Source organism: Zeus faber (genome assembly GCF_960531495.2).
Source record: "Zeus faber genome assembly, chromosome: 10".
NCBI classification, from domain to species: domain Eukaryota; kingdom Metazoa; phylum Chordata; class Actinopteri; order Zeiformes; family Zeidae; genus Zeus; species Zeus faber.
Genome location: NC_137199.1, coordinates 4,251,327 through 4,270,463, shown reverse-complemented (window position 1 = coordinate 4,270,463; position 19,137 = coordinate 4,251,327). Strand labels below are relative to the sequence as shown.

At 43.1% G+C, this 19,137-nt stretch overlaps 1 protein-coding gene across 3 annotated transcripts; it reads right to left on the bottom strand.

The window, feature by feature from the left end:
* Positions 1–773: 773 nt before the first annotated feature.
* Positions 774–19,045, bottom strand: fam199x (family with sequence similarity 199, X-linked). 3 transcript variants are annotated; one of them, XM_080007728.1, is made up of 8 exons: positions 19,008–19,045; positions 16,451–16,623; positions 12,435–12,654; positions 11,267–11,437; positions 5,274–5,435; positions 4,624–4,807; positions 3,868–3,971; positions 774–3,624 (listed from the first exon to the last, which is right to left on the bottom strand). In XM_080007728.1, exons 2-8 carry the CDS (start codon positions 16,615–16,617, stop codon positions 3,451–3,453), a joined length of 1,182 nt encoding a protein of 393 aa, XP_079863854.1. In that variant the 5' UTR covers positions 16,618–16,623; positions 19,008–19,045; the 3' UTR covers positions 774–3,450. The 3 variants fall into 3 exon arrangements, with proteins under 3 accessions (XP_079863854.1, XP_079863852.1, XP_079863853.1); XM_080007726.1 differs by lacking the exon at positions 19,008–19,045 and adding an exon at positions 18,511–18,593; XM_080007727.1 differs by lacking the exon at positions 19,008–19,045 and adding an exon at positions 18,478–18,581.
* Positions 19,046–19,137: the final 92 nt, after the last annotated feature.

The following is a 19,137-nucleotide window of genomic DNA, read 5'->3' as shown; positions in this document are numbered from 1 at the left end:
TTACAAAAGCAAGTTTAAACGCAAGACGCGGGGGGCGCACTCCACTGAGTTCACGGGGCCTCCCGCTCAGGGGCCCCACGCCCTGCCCGGCACAGTGCACTTCCAAGTGAACTTGCGGCCCAAACGCCCCCGTTCAGTATGTCATCATACGCATTATGTCAACTGAATAACTCTGACTGGATTGAACTCCATGAGCTCTCACGTGCAATTTAGGAAAGAATCGTTGGCAAACACAGATAATACAGTGGAAGCGGATCCACCTGCAACAACAAAGACTCGCAGCGCATCATGTGTAACATGTCCAGTCGCAAGTGACCATCGGATGGACACTTCAGACTGGAATGCACCCATGGGTAGTAACTATTTATATGTACTCAGTTACACGCAGGCTACATAACCTTAACAATAAATTATCATTTTCCAAAAAATTACAAAAAAAAAAAAGTTACTTTTCACATACATCTATAAAGGAAGTAATGCAGTTAGATGAACTTTACTCAGTCAGACTCATTCATTTGTTTTAAAGGTCTCCTTGCAGTTGATTTCCGTTAAATTTCTCCCATTCACTAATCGAGGGCATTAGCAAATTTAATTGTCAACTGATGACCAAAAAGTGCCTTAGTTGCTTCAGTTATTTGAAGAAATACTTTTACCTATACTTGAGTTAGTAACAGTATATCATGAGTATATTTTCTCCAGATCACTCTACCAACCATTGCTTATATGAAATAATCAGTAAACTGACACCTGAGTTTTATTGGTTCGGCTCTGGAAGCAAGAGGGATTACAAATCAAAAAATGTGCACAAAAATAGCTGAATAACTATTAAAATACAGTCCAACTGATGAAATACGGCCACATCAAAAAAAGAAAGAAAATAACATTTCTTCAAAGAGAGAAACAGTCGGATGCAACAATTTTATTTTGTATAGTGTACAGTACATCTCATCTATTCAGAGGCTCAAGCGCGGTCTCCAGTCTGGCCCAATGCTTGAGGCACACTGGTTTACAGTACAATATACTAGATTCAGTGAGCAGTACGTTAAAGATTTAAGGGCTGTGAATCACAGGAAACTTGTACAGGCAGTGTTGATGGTCGCTAATAACTGCGAGAGGGGTACAATTTCCAGCTGGGCTATTACTATTGTGGGCTGCTGAGGACAAGCACATCGTAGAATGAATTATCACTGCTCTGAAGTAATGTTAAATTTCATGTTTTTTTTTTTTTGTTTTAAACCATAAAAATGGTTTGATTCTTGGGGCGTCCGGGTGGCTCAACCGGGTGAGCACCTAGGCTATACGCCTGCAGCGACCCGGGTTTGAATCCAGCCTGTGGTCATTTGCTGTGTTTCTCCCTCTCTCTACAACAAAAAATAAAAGGGTTTGATTTCTCAATGGGGAAATGATCTTCCACTACGCCCTCTGGCTACGGGGCCGGGTAAGCCTCGTCGCAGGTAGGCAGCTCGTAACCTCGCCTGAGGATACCTCCCTCTGGGATTCAAACCTAGGACCCTTTGGCTTGGAGAAGACCTCCTAAAATCACTTCATGTCTACCCCTAACCTATATTTTCATAATTATGTCTTTGAGATTGTGTTGCAACTCGTTTAATCTTTTTTTTTTTTTTTTTCCTTCAAAAAGCTCTTTATTTTTTATTTTTTCCAAAATAGAGTTCTACTAATTCATGACAAGTCAATACACAAAGTGGCTTTTGTCATCATAATGGCTGTAAGGAACAACTTGATGGGGGTTTCATGAAGGTCCAGCTGGTTAACAGGGTTTGTTGGGGGGGAGGGGACAGACGACCCAAGAAAAATATAGTTGGAGAAAAGAAAAGAACACATGTACGTACAGAAAGGGTTCCTAAATCTCACATTTCTAGAATGAAAAAACAGCAGTTTGTCCATCACACCCCTGCGGGAGGTCACTTTTTGATCTTTTCGGATTGTGACCTGAGTGATTTGACTCACCGTATTGGTTTTCCTAGGAATAGCGCAAAATAAACTTTTCCCATTTAACACAGACAAAAGAAATGGAGCACAAACGAAACAAAGCAAACAGAAGGAAATGGGAATTGTTCTGTATAACTTTCAAATAAGACTGTGGTTAAAATGAGTCCAACTGGTCGAGGCGGTCAAACCTTTCAACACTCAAAAGAAATTCACATGGACTTGTGACACTCTAGCTTCAGCACAGAAATAAGACCAAGAGTGAAGGGTTCATCTGGGGGTTAGTTAAAGGAACTGTTGTTGAGGCTTTTACGCAAGAAGATCCAACTACTTTCAAAACAATGCAATGCGATAATTATTTGCCTTTTGTCGTCACCATACATACATTTGAAAGCTTTGACCGCTGACTCGATATCAGTATCTGGCCGTGGTTGTTCGTGTACATAAAGATAAGAAGTAAAAGGAGGAAAAACATTAAATTTCTTTCGACAGACACATACAAGTAACGAAAATTTAGAAGCAATTCGATTGCTATTTACTGCTTATTTACATGGACACAGACGACGCCGTCTTTAAATAACTATGCAAATGAAGACGCAAGCTGTAGGTTAGTGCGCGGCGTCGAAGCGTGTGCATGGGTAACGGCATAACATGCAGTGTTGTCAGTGCTCCCTCTAAGCCTTGGGGGTGGAATGGAACCACAGCGTTCGGCAAGCTGGATGGCCAGAGAAGGGTGAAGCGGCCCGCTTCCCGCGCTCAGCGTCTACTGATTGGGAGACTGCCCGTGCCATCGGGGGTGCAGTTCAATTCAAAGGAGAAGTACTTTACGGGTTAAAGTCACCCGTTTACCTTGCTCACATTCCAAACGGGGGTATTCTAACGCGTTGCCGATGGGAGGCACAGATCTTAGCAGCTGACAACAGGGAGTTAGCAGCTCCGTCTCATCTGTCTCAGTGGTTAGCAGGGACTGGATTAGCAGCAGGGGTTCCAACATGTCTAGCATGTAACACTCCGACTGACTGCAGACGAGGCCATTTTATTTGTAGCGGCGTTTGGCTACCGCTGTCAAAGACATTGCTGAAAGCAGCTCAAACGTTCAACTAACAAGACGGGGCTTCCTCTGTAAACAGGCTGCAAGATCAATAGTATTTTTAGTGTTATTGTGATATGAATTCCCGCAATAGCAGCCAATCAAATGGGGATTTTTATTTTGTGAGCGGGTCCTAACTATGCCCACTAAAGGTGGCGGCGGTCAGGGAAACACTGGCACTACTGTTAAACCGGTTTATCTTCAAAATAGTACTAACGCTAGTGAGCTTTGGGCCATTGTTGACATCTGTGATGTCTGCAACTGTTGTGGCAAACGTACACTGGAAGTGGTGTTGTCTAGTGAAGGTTAGCGGCTGCGCTGTTCATTTGCCCTCAGAGGCTCATCTCTCGGCGGGGCAGGCGAGTAGGAGGTGGGACACAGGCGTAGAGGGAGCACTGATTGGTTCACTGGTGTCACATGAGGACATCCAGGTCGTCCACACGGTCGTCCTGCTCAGTGACCCTCAACGACAGCACCTCCTCGTTCAGGAACAGGCCGCTCAGGCGCTCCTTGCGGGCCTGACGCTGCTCCTTCAGCTGCCGCTTGCGCATGGCTTTCTGCTGCAGCTTCCGCTGCTTGGAGCGCTTCTGGAAGAGGGAGGACCAAAAACAATAGAGGTAGATGGTCTCCTTTAGAACTGTACAAAGTTCTACATTACAGAAATAAAGGCCTCTGCTTGTTTTCTGGAACGTTCACATTTCATCACCGTTGCCTTGTAGTAAGCGTGAAACGTATCTCATCACAAACACTCCATCATAAAAACAGTAAATCACTATGCACTAACTACAGAAAGACATCAATTACAGCTGACACACGCACACACTCCTCACCTTTGAGTCTCGTATGCGTTCGGCGGCGCTGGAGAGGTTGCTATCACTATGGGCTCTGCTGATGTTGGCCACACTGCCTCCACTGCAGGCTGAAGCCGTTCCACCTGCAACACAGCTCCAATGAACATCACAGCAGAACCCCTGGAAACTGAAGTTATCTGGCTCACACCTTGTCCATGAGGCTTTCGTTCGGAGATGTTTTGAAGATTATTGTTACGCAGCCGTTCTGCTCACACACAGCAGATAATCCGTTCAATTGTCCTTAAATGTTGCAGCATTTGTTATTGCTGCATTACAGTCACAGTGCATATCACATTTTATACCCAACTACTATTCGCAATTATCGCAATACAAATTCACTAACACTGTCTGACTATAATGTCAACTTCCATATTTCAAAAAGGAGATTTAACATTTTTATGACTGGAACATTTGCCCCATTGGACTGCATTTAACCACAGTGAGAAAAATAGTGTGGGCTGAAAAATAGCAAATCTATCCTTTAAGGCAAGACAGCATTTTCATGAGTGCACGTGCATAAGCACAGTATTGTAGCAGATACTGTCAATGGCGCTTCCCTATGTGGTGAATTCAACTTCTTTAAAAAGTTTAACTTGAATTTTACGTTAATTGTCGCATGTCAGTCTTTTCAACCATTTAAACCCTTTTAATTAAAGAGTGGAGGCAATCAAAATACGAGCTGTACAGTACATCGTTAGCTCTCAGACGCCACTGCCCGACAACAGTATCTCTTACCCGCCACGGAGTTGGAGGCCGTGGAGCCTGCGGACGAGCTGGCGGAGCTGACCATGCTGCCGTTGCTGCTGCTGGCTCCGCTGATGCCGCTGGTGCTGGCACTGCTGTGGCTGCTCCTCTTCCATCCCTCCCTGGTGCTGCTGGTCCTCTGCCGGGGACTGTGCTCCCTGATGTAGCTACGCACCTGGAGGGGAGAAGCAGGGAGGGGGCTTACCGTCTGCACTAAGAAGGAAGAGGCCCTTGAGGGTTATGGCTAAAATATCATACGCCATTTGCTTTCCCCAATAACAAATGACTAACGTAAAACCGCACTTACATCACTACCAAACAACTGAAAGGAACTACAGCAGGCTAGAAGGATCAGAGATGCTTTCAATAATTAACAGCCCTAGCATAAATTATCTTCGAAACATTTTGTGCCCTTTTAACAAAGCCATTTGTAGTACATGGTTGTGCATCAACTACTGGATAAGTAAAACAAGTGTCAAAGGAGAAGCAGTTTGAATTTGATTGACATTTCTATCCAACTTTCTTTCCTTTGGACCTTCAGTTTTCCTTTTGTCTCACTGACAAGCCAGATGACCTACTTGGCGAGCAGAATTTGCAATCAACTGCCACAGAATGTTTTGATACTTGATTTAGATGCCGACCTGTTTGAGTTTCTCGTCGGTGAGACAGTTGAGTTCGATGATGAACTCGCTGTCTGTGGGAGAGATCTGGGCGCAGGGGTCGATGATCTTGATGATGTCCAGCTGCTCCCTCAGGCCCATCTCTGTGCTGACCTTCCGACTCAGGTACTCAATGTACTCCACCTGCGGGTAGAGGCGCACACGCACACGCACACACACACACACACACACACACACACACACACACACGTTATAGCTTTTCTTTGCACAAGCATCTCCGTATTAAAAGGGTGAAAAATGTGAGGGTGTTGGAAGGAAATTCCCAGGCCAGCTGTGGTTCAGCCAGATCCACAGCTGGGCCATGAGGCTTAAGAAGACCATCGTCTACCAGACATGGTGGAAAATCTACACGTGACCGGCATATGGGTGACCAGTTATTGGTATCTTGCACTAATGCTACTAGGCAAGGTAACAATCTACTGTTCAAACATTTTAGGTATTTTTATTCAAATAAGGAGATCATTCATCACTATTATGAGGAATCATTTTGACTGGTGTAGGAATGTACAGATCTGATGTTCAGTACGGTATTGAGTCCAATATTTGCCAAAATGACTGGATCGGATTTCGGATATAATATGTTATACCATAATAATATGATACCATCCACTGATGAATATACCCCCGTAACGCAACAGTGAAAGGCGCTTGTAGCTGTTACATTGTGTACCCAGCTCAACTTATTGCTCATCACATGTGAATTGAGTTGCTAACGTTAGCCAAAACATTATGATCAATTATTTATTTAAAAAAATACACAATCTAAAGGCAAATTCAGCATTTAAATAGTGATATATTTTTTATATTTGAATTCTATTCTAATTTCGTTCCTGCAGTCCTGACCAGCATCAACCGATGCCTGCACTCATGAGGACAATGAAAATGTCTGCAGACAAGCGTTTAATTCTGAATATTTGAAACCGTTTAAATAATCATTTTCAGCACTATCGAAACATCAATAGCAGCTGCGCTTCCTCGTTCTCTCTTCTCTCCAACAGCGAGTTGACACACACACACACCGCTGCAGCACCCACATAGCCCAGCCTCCTCTCACTCGCTGTCTTCACTTGTCCTATTCGCTCTGGTTTGTTATGGTGTTAGCTCATTAAATATCGCTAGTGCAGAGCTTCCACGACCGGTTTTGAAAGAAAACAGCAGGAGTGCTGTTCAGGAGTACTTTGCATTTGAGGCAAAACGAAAACCAATGTCAAGAGAATTGGAGTGGAGCTTTTTTCTCCTCCAGACAGCACTTGCGTGCATGTCCGTGGTGGTTTTGTGTTTTTATTTTAGATCCATTTATTTTTGTGTTTTCTAACTTGTATGAAACATTTTTTTCCACAACTGAGTTCAGGGAATGTACTATTCCGTCCCATTGCAAACAAAAACCCTGTGTGTCCACACTGTCCCGTGCCACGTCACACCGTCTCCTTGTTGCTATGGGACTTCATTTTGCAAACAACTGAATGTTTTTGTGTAAATACTTTACTTGTAAATAATAAATCCTGCACTTCTGAAATGGGGGGACAATTTCCAGACCAGACTTTGATATGACGACATTAACCGTTATTTATATTTTTATCGTTTATAATTATTTATTTTTCATTCATAGGTGTTTTTATTTATTTTGTCAAAGTTGTGTTTTTTGATTACCTGTGGACATTTATTTAGTTGATACTTTTTTTTTTATTGAAAATAAATGCACTGAAGAGACAATGCAAACAATATCATTGGTGTTAAATAAATTTTCATTTAAGTTCAGCAATTGTGTTTCTTATTTGTGATCTTTAATAAAATAGTTTTATTTTATCAGATGCAAAAAAATAAAAATAAAAACATAATATCAGCATCATTCAAAGGACCCTAATGCAACGACAATCAAGGCAACGTGGTACCTCGCCCGGAAAAGGGAAACCGGGCCCCCTCCTGGAGCCAGATCCGGGAGGGGAGGTCGCCGGCGAGCATCTGGTGGCCAGGCCTTGACACATGGTGCTCGGCCGGGCACAGCCTGAAAAAATACCATGGAGCCGCCACCCTGTCGACCCACCACCTGCAGCGATAGGCATTGGGGTCGAGTGTAATGTCAGCCGGGCGGCAGGCAAAGGCAGGGGCCTCGGCCTTCTGATCCTCGTCATCGCAGATTAGTTCTAGGGACGTGGAATGTCACCTCTCTGGCGGGGAAGGAGCCGGAGCTGGTGCGGGAGGTGGAGCAGTACCAACTAGATATAGCTGGGCTCACCTCTATGCACAGCACTGGCTCTGGAACCAAACTCCTGGAGAGGGGCTGGACTCTCTCCTTTTCCGGAGTTGACCAGGGCGAGAGGCGCCGGGCGGGTGTGGGGATACTTACGAGTCCCCAGCTGAGTGCCGCTGTGTTGGAGTTCTCCCCAGTGAACGAGAGTTCAAGTTGCTAAGGGGAAAGCTCTGACTGTTGTGTGTGCTTATGCATCAAACACCAGTTCAGAGTATTCAGCCCTCTTGGAGTCTCTGGGTGGTGTCCTGGTAGGTTCTCCGCCTAGGGACTCTATAGTTCTAGTGGGAGACGTCAACGCTCACATGGGCAATGATGGAGAAACCTGGAAGTGGGTGATTGCCTGACTGATCTGAATCCGAGTGGTGCTTTGTTATTGGACTTCTGCTCTAGTCATGGATTGGCCATAACGAACACCGTGTTCGAGCATAGGGTGGCTCATAAGTGTATGTGGTACCAGCCCACCTTAGGTCAAAGATCGATGATCAACTCTGTGGTCATGTCATCAGATCTGCGGCCGTATGTCTTGGACACTCGGGTGAAGAGAGGAACAGAGCTGTCAACTGATCACCACCTGGTGGTGAGTTGGATCAGATGGCGGGGGAGGCTGCCAGACAGACCTGGTAAACCCAAACGTGTAGTGAGGGTGAACTGGGAACGCCTGGTGGATGCCCCTGTCTACGAGGTTTTCAACTCCCACCTCCGGAAGAATTTTTCGCGCATCCCGGGGGAGGTTGGGGACATGGAATCCGAGTGGGTCATGTTCAAAACCTCCATTGCAGAGGCAGCTGTTAGGAGCTGTGGTCGGAAGGTAGTCGGTGCCTGTCGTGGTGGTAACCCAAGAACCTGTTGGTGGACACCAGCAGTGAAGGGAGCCGTCAAGCCGAAGAAGGAGGCCTTTCGGGCTTGGCTGGCCCATGGGTCTCCCGAGGCAGCAGACAGGTACTGGCAGGCTAGAAGGGCTGCGGCTTCGGCTGTCACTGAAGCAAAAACCCGGGATGGGAGGAGTTCGGGGAGGCTATGGAGGAGGACTTTCAGTTGGCCTCAAGGAAGTTCTGGCAAACTGTTCCCAACCCTCACCTATGGTCATGAGCTTTGGGTAGTGACCGAAAGAACGAGATCACGAATACAAGCGGCCAAAATGAGTTTCCTCCGTAGGGTGGCTGGGCTCAGCCTTAGAGATAGGGTAAGGAGCTCGGAGATCCGGAGGGGGCTCGGAGTAGAGCCGCTGCTCCTTTGCGTCGAAAGGAGCCAGTTCAGGTGGTTCGGGCATCTGATCAGGATGCCTCCTGGGCCACTTCCCTTGGAGGTTTTCCGGCACGTCCAACTGGTAGGAGACCCCAGGGTAGACCCAGAACGCGCAGGAGGGATATATATACCAGCTGGCCTGGGAACGCCTCGGGGTCCCCCAGGAGGAACTGGAAAATGTTGCCGGGGAGAAGGGGGCCTGGAGCTCCTTGCTCAGCCTGCTGCCACCGCGACACGCGTATAAGCAGAGGACAATGGATGGATGGAAGGAATATCAGCATTATATATCAGCCATTGGCAACCCGCTCTCTAAATATCGGCATCGGCTAAACAAATGGACAAAGATGATAAAGCACTTGCAGATTTTTGTTATCTTAATGTATGTAACTGAGTTACACAAAGTTGAACTTTAAGTGATATTTAAATATTTCAAAGCTGCTTTTAGATGCTTATTTTAGAGTTTAGAGTACAAAACGAAGCAGCATTATTGTACAAGTCATGTGAACTGTACATTTATTTCTTCAGGAAAATGGAGACAGTTTGAGTATGATTATTTTTTTAGATGGCTTGCTAGCATAAGAAAATTAACAGCTTCGTATATGTTTGAGTCAAAAAAAAACAAAAAAAAAAACGGATCAAATACATTAGGTTGCACTATTGGTTCGGAAATTAAAAAGTGGTATCATTCCATTCCTGGACTGGTCTAATAGTGGTCAGAGCCAGTAAATATGAGGATTAAAGTAATTCCAGTAAATTCTAGTAATTTCAGAAGTGTCCAGTCAGAGGGCTTGGATCACCTGACCACAGCCAAGCACCCAAATCAAAGCACTCTGGCTTACTAAGAGACTTTAACAGACCATATTGCTTTGTTTGCTTCTTTGGCTTCTGGCTGAATGACATTTTCTATATGAGGATTTATTTTGGTCACAAGCAAATAATCAAATATTGGTCAGACAAGTAATATTTGTCTATCCACATCTTATGTGGTTTTGATTCATTTATTTATCTAGCGCAGAGGCTCCTAACAAAGTAGGTCCCGAAGCCTGTCCTCCAACAGAGCCAGCTTCAACAACAGAGAACAATAGCACCGCAGAGCCCACACACAATGCACAAGTATTTAATGCTTGCTCAGCTCCAACAAAACCGATGTAGAGCAACAGATGATGTAAGCCATTCAACACTATTAGCAGACTGCCAGACATAAGCCCCCAGGGCCAGAAGTTACAAAACCAGTAGATTAACTGCAAGACCCATTTGGTGCGGCCACATAACTCATTTCAATCTAGCCCACAAATTGCATCCTATCAATGTACCCAGGGACAACATGATATGCTGATGTATTGTACAACTTGAATTTCCCCTTCGGGGGATAAATAAAGTACTATCTTATTTTGGGTACAGTCTCAATTGAGTCTGACCAGTCCCACTTAATGTTTTTTATGTGGCCATTAAATGGTCACCTTCTACCAATTTTCTACAAACAGAAAATGGAGGGGCGAGTAGTAATTGAATGGCATGCATGAGCAACACCATAGAAAGCAGTGATAAAGGAACCAGATTCTCTTTAATTTTATATTTTTTAACCTGTGCTGTCAGCATGCTGGGCATACAACACAGAGTATTTGTATGCCATTGCATCTAGGACAGAGTTAGTCTTGCAACTGGAGTTCAAGTTCTCAACCTGCAATGCAACTCTTTAATCATCAAGAACTGTTGCAATAACTCTGTCTTGTGGACAGAGGATGACATGAGCACAGCTTTTTGTTACACAGAACCGCCACCAATGCCCCTCTTTAGAGAACGATCTTACCATGTTTTTGTCTATAAATAACTAATCATCATTACTTCTCCAAGAGGGGGAGAATCACCATGGGTGAGGCCAATAAACATAGAAACAAACAACATGTACCTGGAAAAACATGAGAATAGAAACACCAGACCACAACATGTATCGACAAAGCGTAATTAATTAAGTCCAGTAAAATTGGAACAGCAATTTGGTACGTGGCCTCTTCCTGAGCTATGGCAGTAAAGGAGAGAGAAAGGGAGAATGATGTAATCAGGACAGTGTTCAGGGGGATATTCGCAGCAGGTGCTGGTGGTGTGTGTGTCCCTGTGATGAGTCCGCCTGTATGTGTGTGTGAGAGATATGTCCACCGGTGAGTGCAAGGGACTTCTCCCAATTTGTTCAGGTGTATGAGGTCGGAATTATATCGTAGCGCCTCCAAGCAGTGGAAAAGGCCCCGCAAGAGCCTGGGGAGCAACACCCATAACATTTTTTACTTTAATTGATACAATTAGTTTTTTGTCAAATGTGTGGCAGTGACATTTGAATTAATGTACTGCATTAAGGAGTGCAGCAGAAAAGTAAATAGCAAGGAGATGCTGGAGATGACTATTTAGGATGTTGAACTAAAGTGGCCTCTGTGAGGGCACAGGAATGGGGTGTGTTGTATACCTGCTCATCGTTTGTCATGGCGCTCCAGGGAAGCTCGTCCAGGTTGCGGTGGGGGTGGGGGTGAGGGTGGGGCTTGGCCTTCCTCTTGGAGAACAGACAGGGAGAACTTGGCACGCTGGGGATGATGTCTGACAGCACATCGCTGCCACTGGCAATGTCACTCCCCGGCAACTGTGAGGACAAAGGGGAAAAAGCAGTTTAACCTTCTGTTGCCAGAGGAGACGCATTAGAAATTAAGGGCACAAAGAAAAGGCTCATTGTCCAGCAGAATGCCACACCTGTCTGTCTGCATCTTAGATAATTTGAAAAATATAAATATATAATAAATGGAGCATAGTGTCCATTCAGTCAGGGCACGGCAGCCCAGCTGGCCTACACAAAAATTAGCTGATCACTCAGCTGCATAATGAAATTAAACCATAGCTTCATAATTTTTCACAGCACAAAATCACTGAACACTCTACTATCGAGAACCTTATTGCTCTGCTGCATCTTCTCACTGTGCTTAAATAAATGTTTTATGTCTTAAAACAAACAAAACAAAAAAACCAAACGATCTCCTTTTCGAAGAGGAGAAACTCACATTATAGTCCTACTATATTTGAACATGTTTTAATGAACAGTAATATTGTATTTTATTAAAAACTACTTCTTGCAATTGCTGCAGTACATCCAAACCCTAACGTTGGCCCCATTCAGTTGCAAGGAGGAAGTGGCAGAACTTCCCTTTTCTCGTCTCTACGTTAGTGGGAAGAGTGCAAAGCAGTCAATAAAAACTTGAAAAACCTGATAAAATGCATGGTTTGCAACTATTGTTTTATTGGTATAACATATAAAGACTGTCAGAAAATATTCTGAGTTTCCCATTTTCCAAAAAGGGGATTTAATGTTTTCTTGTAAGGAATTAACATTTTCCCCAAAGGAATGCATTCAACCATGGTGAGAAGCTGCAGTACAATGGTAACCTTCTCAAAAGTAAATTGCTCAGCAAGGTTTTATATGAACAGTTTTAAATTATGGGAACCAACATTTTAACACAACTATTCATAAACGGTCAGGAGTGTACAAATGCTACAGTTTCTTCATACTTCTGCTACTGGTTCCATTGTCATTTAATTGGATTATCTGTCCTAAAACCATAGAGTTTACTACTTGATCAGCAGCCTACCTGCCACTCAAACTCGCTGTCCGACCAATCCCAGTAGGTGCTAATGGAGGAGGAGACGTCGCTGCAAACACTGCCCTCCGGAAACAGGTCTAGGGAAGTTAGTTCCTGGTCATCTAAGAGGGAGTAACAGTCGTCTTGGTCCCCGACCGAGACAGAGGAGAAGAGCTCCTCGCTGCACTCTGAGCTGGCAACACTAGTTCCACATGACGTAAGATTCCACCTGGGAAGAAAAAAACAACATTTACCTTTTGAATTTTGGATAGGCATTGCCTATTACAAGCCACTTTTCCATTAGACCGGTATGGCTAGAACCCGGGTGCACACTCTGGTTCAGAGCGTGTGATGCAGGCCATGGTCCAGATTGCTTTTCCATATACTTTGGGCAGCACGGGTGGAGGCATGGCTTAAGATATGGCTGCATCTCACCAGAGAACGCTGTGTGTGTGGACCAGAGTGAGGAAAAGCGAAAGGTGGGAGAAAGTTGTGGCTGACTTCACAAATGACAACTGGGTCTTAAATTAAAGGATATCTGAAGGAATTTTTTGTGTAAAACTGAAGCTACTGCAGTAGCAGTGCTACTTCGAACTGCGATCTCAATTCATACATCCATGCAATATCATTTTTAAATGACGATTCTGATGTATTTGCATCATGGAGATCAGTAGCATTAAAACACTAACTCCTACTTCCCTACCCATTCACATCACACTGCATTCACGTGTTGATTTCTTTGCTTTCGGAACAATCCCAGTTGCGATATCAATCACATTTATTATTCATTATTATTAGATGTGCATCAGCCACGTTGCATACCGGCTCCACCGGCTACGTGGTGAGGGAGCGGAAATTTAAACACACAGTTTGATAATATTGTGACGCTAAGTTGGTAGGGTCAACCTGACAGACACAATGAAGTAGACACAGAAGGAACCTCTGTGTAAGCCGAAGCCAGTTTTATTGCCTGTCGCGTGGATTCACAAACTACCCAGGGGGTGAGGTGTCCAATCTGAAATTAACAACCTTAAATCCGAGTTTCCGTGACAAAAAATTAGTGCCAGTCAATGCGTCCTGAAAGATTTCAATTTCCCGGACAAAGGAGAGATTCCGGTCAAATATTATCTGTGTATATTGAGCTTAAAAACATTTGATAAGCAGGCTATATAATGAATGAAATCATCAAGGTATATAGATGAAAAATATTTTTTATTGAATATTAAAGCCAAATTAATAAATAAATATTACGAATATTACTACTTGAAATCAAATAATTTCTGTTTGTGAACAATAAGTAACATGTGCAGCTGCTTTAATTAATATTTCACTAAAATACATTTTTGATCAAAACAAAAACAATAAATATGGCAAGTAGGTCTAAATAAATTAAATAAAATTGTGGCGTTGACTTCTTCGTCGGGACGTCTAGTGGACATATTTACACAATGAATATTTACTGTTTGCTTTGGGTCGAACATAAATATCCAAAAATAACCCCCACCAAATTGTGGATGTACATGTCCCAACGATACGCTGTGGCTGTGTCCGCTCTGTGTGTGTGTGTGTGTGTGTGTGTGGCTTTACAAGCGCAACCTATCCACGAGGTGGGGGGGGGCTTAGTTCTATATCGACAAACATGATTGGTGAAGCTTTCAGATCAACTTCAGATTGCCCAAACTAATTGGCTTCCTGTTGCAACTTGCCAAGCATGGAAATGAACAGATCTGCAGACTTTTATCGAAATGATCCACCCAGCGCTAATTCAAATTGTGCTTGGAGGGAATTATTATTATATATATTATTATTGTTGGACTTCAACAGATTTTCCCGGTCAAAAACCGGATAACGGAAACGCTGCCTGGGATGGCTGTCTCTCTTTTTATTACTAATTTATTTTCAGTCTGTATCTCTCCTTCAACTCGCATCCAGTGCTGCCGCCGAGAGCTCACCTCTCCTCCAGGCTTCCACACCGACACTCCCCCCCTCCGTACCCCCAGGAGCCCACTCCCTAGAAACCTGGGCCAGTTACCCACTATCCTGGACAACTCCCCTCCAATCAGCTGAACTTACACGAATTATAATAACCCACCAATGAACTTGACCCCCCCCCCCCCCCCCCCCCCCCCCCGTCCTATGATCTCTACAGATACTTTAAGTTAAACAAGGTCTTGCAGTTATTCAGTTAGTATAAAAAAAAAAAGTTTTTATAGTAGTCTGCCATAAATAACTTTTAATATAATTGATATGTGAGCTACAACTGTAATTGTTTAAATTGGTCAGTGTGATAAAATTAAGTCAAACACATTATGTTTAAGTCAAACACTTTGATATGTTATGTTCTCTGTTTAAGAAAGAGTGAAAAAACAATTTTTATTGAAAAAAAATTAGAATCGTGTGAGAATCGTGATCTCAATTCTTAGGGAGAAAAATCGGGATTCAAATTTTCGCAAGAATCGTGCAGCCCTACTACTTTGTAAAAGAGTAGCAGTAGTGCTGTAAAAAAATAGCGACCACCACAAATATCGTGGTACCGTTCTTTAATGATTGTTGCATTTGCTGTTCTCGTAAGGGCTGAACGATTTGGGAAAATAAGCTTAAATGCGAGTTTTTTCGGCCAATATCCCGATTTAGTATGTGATGGTAGTAAGTTCTTTATTACCTGTATTATTCACAAAACACAAGCAATAAACCATTCTATAGCATGACCAACACAACATTGGACACAGTCAACATATAAATTGCTCTTTCCTGTAGGCCAGGCCTACGTGTTATGATGAAATGAGATGAATATTGATGAATGAATTGATATGAACAACATAACCTCATTTAACTATTGAATTGTAAAAAGAAAATCCTTCAGTCACAGCAGAATATTGACTGATCGATTCAACGCCAAGCCTTGTAATTGTTCAAATCTGAAAATTAACAATCGAAAAAAAAATATGCAGTGTTTCAGCAGAAAGTTGTTTTTATAAAAATGTTACGCGCATACATCTACATCTGTGTGCTCAGGGAGATCTTTATGCTCGTTAAAAAAAAATATTCTCTCTTCCAGAAACGCTGTGTTCTGGAGGAGGCTCTGTCTGGACTCTACAGGTGTTCCGGGCTCTGCCAACCGCACAGCGCCCCGCACAGCGCACCGCACCGCAGCCCGGGCTGGAGCATCTGGTCTCACTGGGGAGCAGCGCCGAGGTTTTGTTAAAACGATCACTATAGGTGGGAGTGGTAAGTCAGTCACAGAGAAGTGTCCCTATTACGCATGGTTTTGTTCCATAAGGAGACGTAAAATAAAATACAGACTGTTGTGGCAAGCCAATCGCTGGCACAGGCATCTGAGAGGAAGACATATCGCTCCCTCTCCGCCCCTCCCCCTCGGGATGGTGCGCTAGGCGGCCGCCTATCTCGCCTTTAGGAAAAGATGGGCCTGGACAGCCCTATTGGTTAGATTGTGTAACAAAAAAAAAAAAAAAAAGTTCTGTTTTTTGGTTTTTAAATTGCAGCCTTTGCGATTTGAAAATTGCGTTCTAATAATTGTCATTTTTACTATTGGGAAATAAAAACGTGACTGAGCACGATTGCCTGTGCTCTCCCTTCTGACAGCCTCACTGGTAGTGGGGCCATCTGAAAGCTTTCCGTAATGATGATGATGATAATTTGTATGATGATGCAACTTATCATCTCATACTAGTGAACAAAATAATATGATAAACATTTTATTGATCCTGCAGAAACAATGAAGGGGGGGGGGGGGGGGGGGGGAGTAATTCAGCAAAAAAAAAACTTGTAAATTTATGAGAAAAAAACCTTTATATGTATCTGAGTTTCATCTCGGATACATATCTGAGTTTTCTCTGAATAATACCACCCACACACACAGTAAAAATAATAAGTTATTGTGGCCCTAATACGCCAGTGAACAATGCCAAGGTACAATAAAGAATAAAAATAACAATTGTAAAAGGACAACAAACTTAATTTGTCTTTGGGAGTGATTTAAAAGTTTTTGTTTATCTTCAGCCTACCTGTTGCTATGGAAGCGACGAAGGGGATCCGTCCTGTGACAAGACGACAGCTGACAGCCAAAGTCACTGACATCTAGGGTCCCCACCTCACTGAGGTTGGCCCTCTGGGAGAGGAGAGGAAAGGGCTCCTCGGGGGCCAAAAACTTCTCATACAGAGCCTCGGACATAGCTAGCTGTATATAGGAGAGAACAAGATTTGTTTTAAATGGAGGGGTTACCAAAAACAGATTTAAATCAAACCAAGAGGGGAAAGTGGTGCTATAAAATGTATGAACTGTTTAGGATATTTTGAATTTCTGCATTAGTTTGATCTTCATTGTGATCAAATCTTCATTTAACTCCAAAATATAGATAAAGAGAACCCACTTAAACCAATAACATTAGACTTCTCATGTTTTTCAGTATATTAACCAAAATATCAAACGCAACTGTTTTTCAGTCCTATACTGTCCTGCACATCGGCCTAGAGGAATTGGGGCGCATTTCTCCTCCTCCTCCTTACAGAACTGCTTCAACTCAGTGATTTGCTGGGCTGTCCTGTATGAACTCCGCTTCAGGTCCTGCCACAACATTTTCAATGGATTAAAGTCTGGACTGACTTGGCCATTCAAAAACGTACAATTTCTTCTCTTTGACCTTACTTGGTGTATTTAGGGTCATTGTCTTGCTGCATGCAGTTAATGTTGGATAATTTTACTCAATCAATAAATGACAGAGTATAATGTTTGTGTTTAATTTCTTTAATTGGGTTCTCTATCTTTTTTGGAACTTAGGTGAAGATCTGATCACATGTAAGGTCAAATGTGTGCAGAAATACAGAAATGGGTTCACAAACATCCCTGTAAAAAACAGTTGGGCTATATATTTTAAGGCTCCTGCAGATTGTATGTATAAAGGTAATGCATTTACTGTTCAAAACAATACTCAACAACAATGTGGTAACCAACATTTAAAAAAAAATGGATAGGATACCGATGAAATACCAGAGCAAATGCATTTTTATATGCAAACTTTGTCAAAACAACTTATAAATTTGCTGAAGTTTGAATGTTCAAAAGAGTTTCATGTGTTAACGACATATGCGAGCTGAACTTTTGTACAATAAGAAGTATAATAAAAAAAACGAAGAAAAAAAGTGTCTTCCTGGATAAGATCCGCGAACGGTGTCATCTGACATCAATAATAAAACTCCTTTTCTACTACAATAAGTGCACAGCGGATAGCTAGATAGATGGCCAGAGAGATAAGATAGCTAGATAGATGGCCAGATCGATAAGATAGCTAGATAGATGGCCAGAGAGATAAGATAGCTAGATAGATGGCCAGATAGATAAGATAGCTAGATAGTCAGTCCGTCGAGTGAAAAGCTCACATCAAAACAACAGGCGATGATAATAAAGTAATAATAATTAAGCAATATGCAATGTACAGTAAACCCAAAGATTTACTTAATTTATACAAAAAAAAAAAACGGCCATCTAAGTGCCAATGAACCTCTGTTTCAATAATTCGCTCAAAAATAGGAAATGGCAATGAAACAACTTTAATATTGATCAACTGATCACTATTGATAAGAAGACAGACTTGTTATCCACCACCTTCCGCGGGGTTTCAAACTGTGGTCTTGTTAATGTTATTGCCGTTACAAAGTCCAGACGGAGGTTTCTTGTGGTGAGTTAGCTTCGTACGCTGCCGCTTGCTGTTAGCTTCCCCGACGCATGGCGATATTTTCCCCATTGGCGAATTATCAAAGATACGAATGAATACGACCTAAGAGCATCAACACGAATCCTCGCCAGGCTGGCGTCGGTCGTGGGGAATGTCGGTGTCGTGAATAAGAAACCAAATCGAGCTATAAAAACGCTACAAGCGGAGCCCCCTCGGCTAACTGAAACGACGCTGAACGAAGCTAACGTTAGCGACTTTGTTATGCTAAACGTCCACGGCGGCGATACGGCCCAACTTGACGTTGACAAGGCGTTCGGATATTTAACAGTGGAAGACCTCAAATAAATAGCCAGACGCACATCAATAGGCGCCAGTCGTGCGTTCAGACGAACCTTTTTTTTTTGTTTGTTTTAGGGTGAAATCATTTCTGCAACCTCCATTGGAAAATCCTTTCTTTCCACTGACGATTAATGCTGCGTTTAGGTCGCATGGGAGATCTTCCGATTTGGGGGGGGGGAAAACTCCCGTTACACGTCAACTTTCAAGAGGTAAATAATGACGTGAAGTCGGACCCGGCACTGTACCCGATAACTCCAAATGAAGCCCAAAATTAGTTGATTGATCTAGATCAAACCAGAAAAACATTTAACCATCCCATACATATGATACAGAATGTAAACAGAATATTTTTTCTACAGACGACACCCCCATTATAATCATCAGACAATTATTTTAAACAAAAGATTATGAATCTTGCTCGCGTCTGCTGCAATTTGGTGTATTTTAGCGGGGCGTAAGAAATCAAAGCCGTCTGGTGAAAGTCAAACACAGCATAAATACATTTCAAAAATCAAACCATGCGCGGGCAACCTCTATCCTGGTGTAAGACCTTTTAGAACCGTGCATTGCCCCTTGCGTCGAAGCGAGCCAGTCTCTCAAACATGACACGAACGCAGCATAACAGACGTCACCGCAGGACGACCGCGAGCACGTGACCTGAACCCGGAAGACAAGAAAGC

Bases quoted from the DNA above. Each gene is read 5' to 3' on its own strand.
- fam199x (XM_080007728.1), bottom strand. From the start codon at position 16,617: ATGTCCGAGGCTCTGTATGAGAAGTTTTTGGCCCCCGAGGAGCCCTTT. The intron at 12,655-16,450 runs GTAGGCTGAAGA...TTTTCTTCCCAG, and splicing joins CGTCGCTTCCATAGCAACAG to GTGGAATCTTACGTCATGTG. The intron at 3,972-4,623 runs GTAAGAGATACT...GCTGTGTTGCAG, and splicing joins GGCCTCCAACTCCGTGGCGG to GTGGAACGGCTTCAGCCTGC.